The sequence below is a fragment of the Phalaenopsis equestris genome, unplaced genomic scaffold, assembly GCF_001263595.1.
Source record: "Phalaenopsis equestris unplaced genomic scaffold, ASM126359v1 Scaffold000597, whole genome shotgun sequence".
Taxonomy (NCBI): domain Eukaryota; kingdom Viridiplantae; phylum Streptophyta; class Magnoliopsida; order Asparagales; family Orchidaceae; genus Phalaenopsis; species Phalaenopsis equestris.
Window position 1 is genome coordinate 213,647 of NW_018165037.1, and position 1,424 is coordinate 215,070.

At 39.3% G+C, this 1,424-nt stretch overlaps 1 protein-coding gene across 1 annotated transcript in view; it reads left to right on the forward strand.

The window, feature by feature from the left end:
• LOC110029589 (G-type lectin S-receptor-like serine/threonine-protein kinase At2g19130) overlaps window positions 1-601 on the forward strand; it is a 2,617-nt gene extending 2,016 nt beyond the window's left edge. Inside the window, exon 4 of the mRNA XM_020731942.1 lies at window positions 7-601. Within this exon, the coding sequence (XP_020587601.1) occupies window positions 7-601 (595 nt within the window). The remainder of the gene's footprint in view (window positions 1-6) is intronic.
• Window positions 602-1,424: the final 823 nt, after the last annotated feature.

Sequence of the window (1,424 nt, forward strand, 5' to 3'; positions counted from 1 at the left end):
TCACAGGGTACTGGTTTATGAATACATGAGCAATGGTTCTCTTCATCAATGGTTGGTCAATAAAAGGCATTTCAGAGACAAGGATGGCTGGCCATTGAGGCTCAACATTTCCATTGGAATTGCTAGAGCTCTATCTTACTTACACCTAGAATGCAAGCAGTGCATACCTCATGGAAATCTGAAGCTGGAAAATGTCTTACTTGATGAGAACATGACTGTTAAAGTTACTTATTTTGGCCTCCATTCCTTATTAGAGAAGGATGTTGCCTCTTCGTCCGAGAGTCCTTTGGAGAGAGATATTTTCATGTTTGGCCGGATTTTACTTCAGATTCTTTCAGGAAAGATATGCACCGATGATGACGAACTATGTGATTCGGCTTATCAGTTGTGCAAGGTTGGGAAGTTGGGTCAGTTTGTTGATTCTCATTTATTAGTTGGGGATGCTGAAATAGATGAAAGAGTGGTAAGATTAGCTCTATGGTGTATTCAGAATAAGTCAAGTCTTAGGCCTTCCATTGGTGAAGTGGTGATGGTTTTAGAAGGGGCCCTTTCCTTGGACATGCCTCCAGCAAATGAAGCTTTCCATGTTGGGTTCCATTGATGATTTTATGGGTACTTTAACATAATTGAGGTAACTCTGTGATCTTAGAGCTAACTTTTCATCATTTTATGTCCTCCGTACTACTAACCATGAATTTCGCCATATTCTTGGAATATTGTTCACAATGTTTCAATTGTTAGATGCTTTTGAATTCCTAATTTTGTGTCTGCAATGTAATTGTGTTGGGATCTTGCCTTAGAAAGATCACTGTAATTTGTAAGTTTCATGGAATGGATCTTGAAAGTTGAGGGGACTCAACGCCGAATGATGAATCAAGAAAGTGCACAAGGAAAAATATTTTTTTGTTCATCTTATTCTATTTCCTTTATTTTCTTAGCTCTATGCAATGCCAAGGAATTATAAAGTTATGTTGTATAGTTCCTTTTTTAGAAAAAACAACCTTAAACCATCAGTACTGATTCAAAAGCCCTTCTAACATATAATAATTATGTGTCGCTGTATATATTCACACACACACACATAAATAAGGATAGACTATGTTATGGTATGGCTCATATACCATATCAGGACAGACGCTGGATCGAAGTGGAGCGGAAGAATCTGTCCAAGTTGGGAAGTTACGTGGGTTGGGGTGCGGGGGCAAAATCCCACGGTTTGGTACATGGGTAATGTTGTAATTACATATTGCACCTAGGGTCTACTCCTGGGGTTATAAATAGGTCTGTTAATAACCCCAGGAGGTATCCCTGAATTCGGTAAACCATTTTCTGATTATTGAAAGGAACTCGCCGCTCTGCTCCCGAGGACGTAGACATCTTTGCCGAACCTCGTTAAATCTCTGTGTTCTTCTGGATTTGTGTCG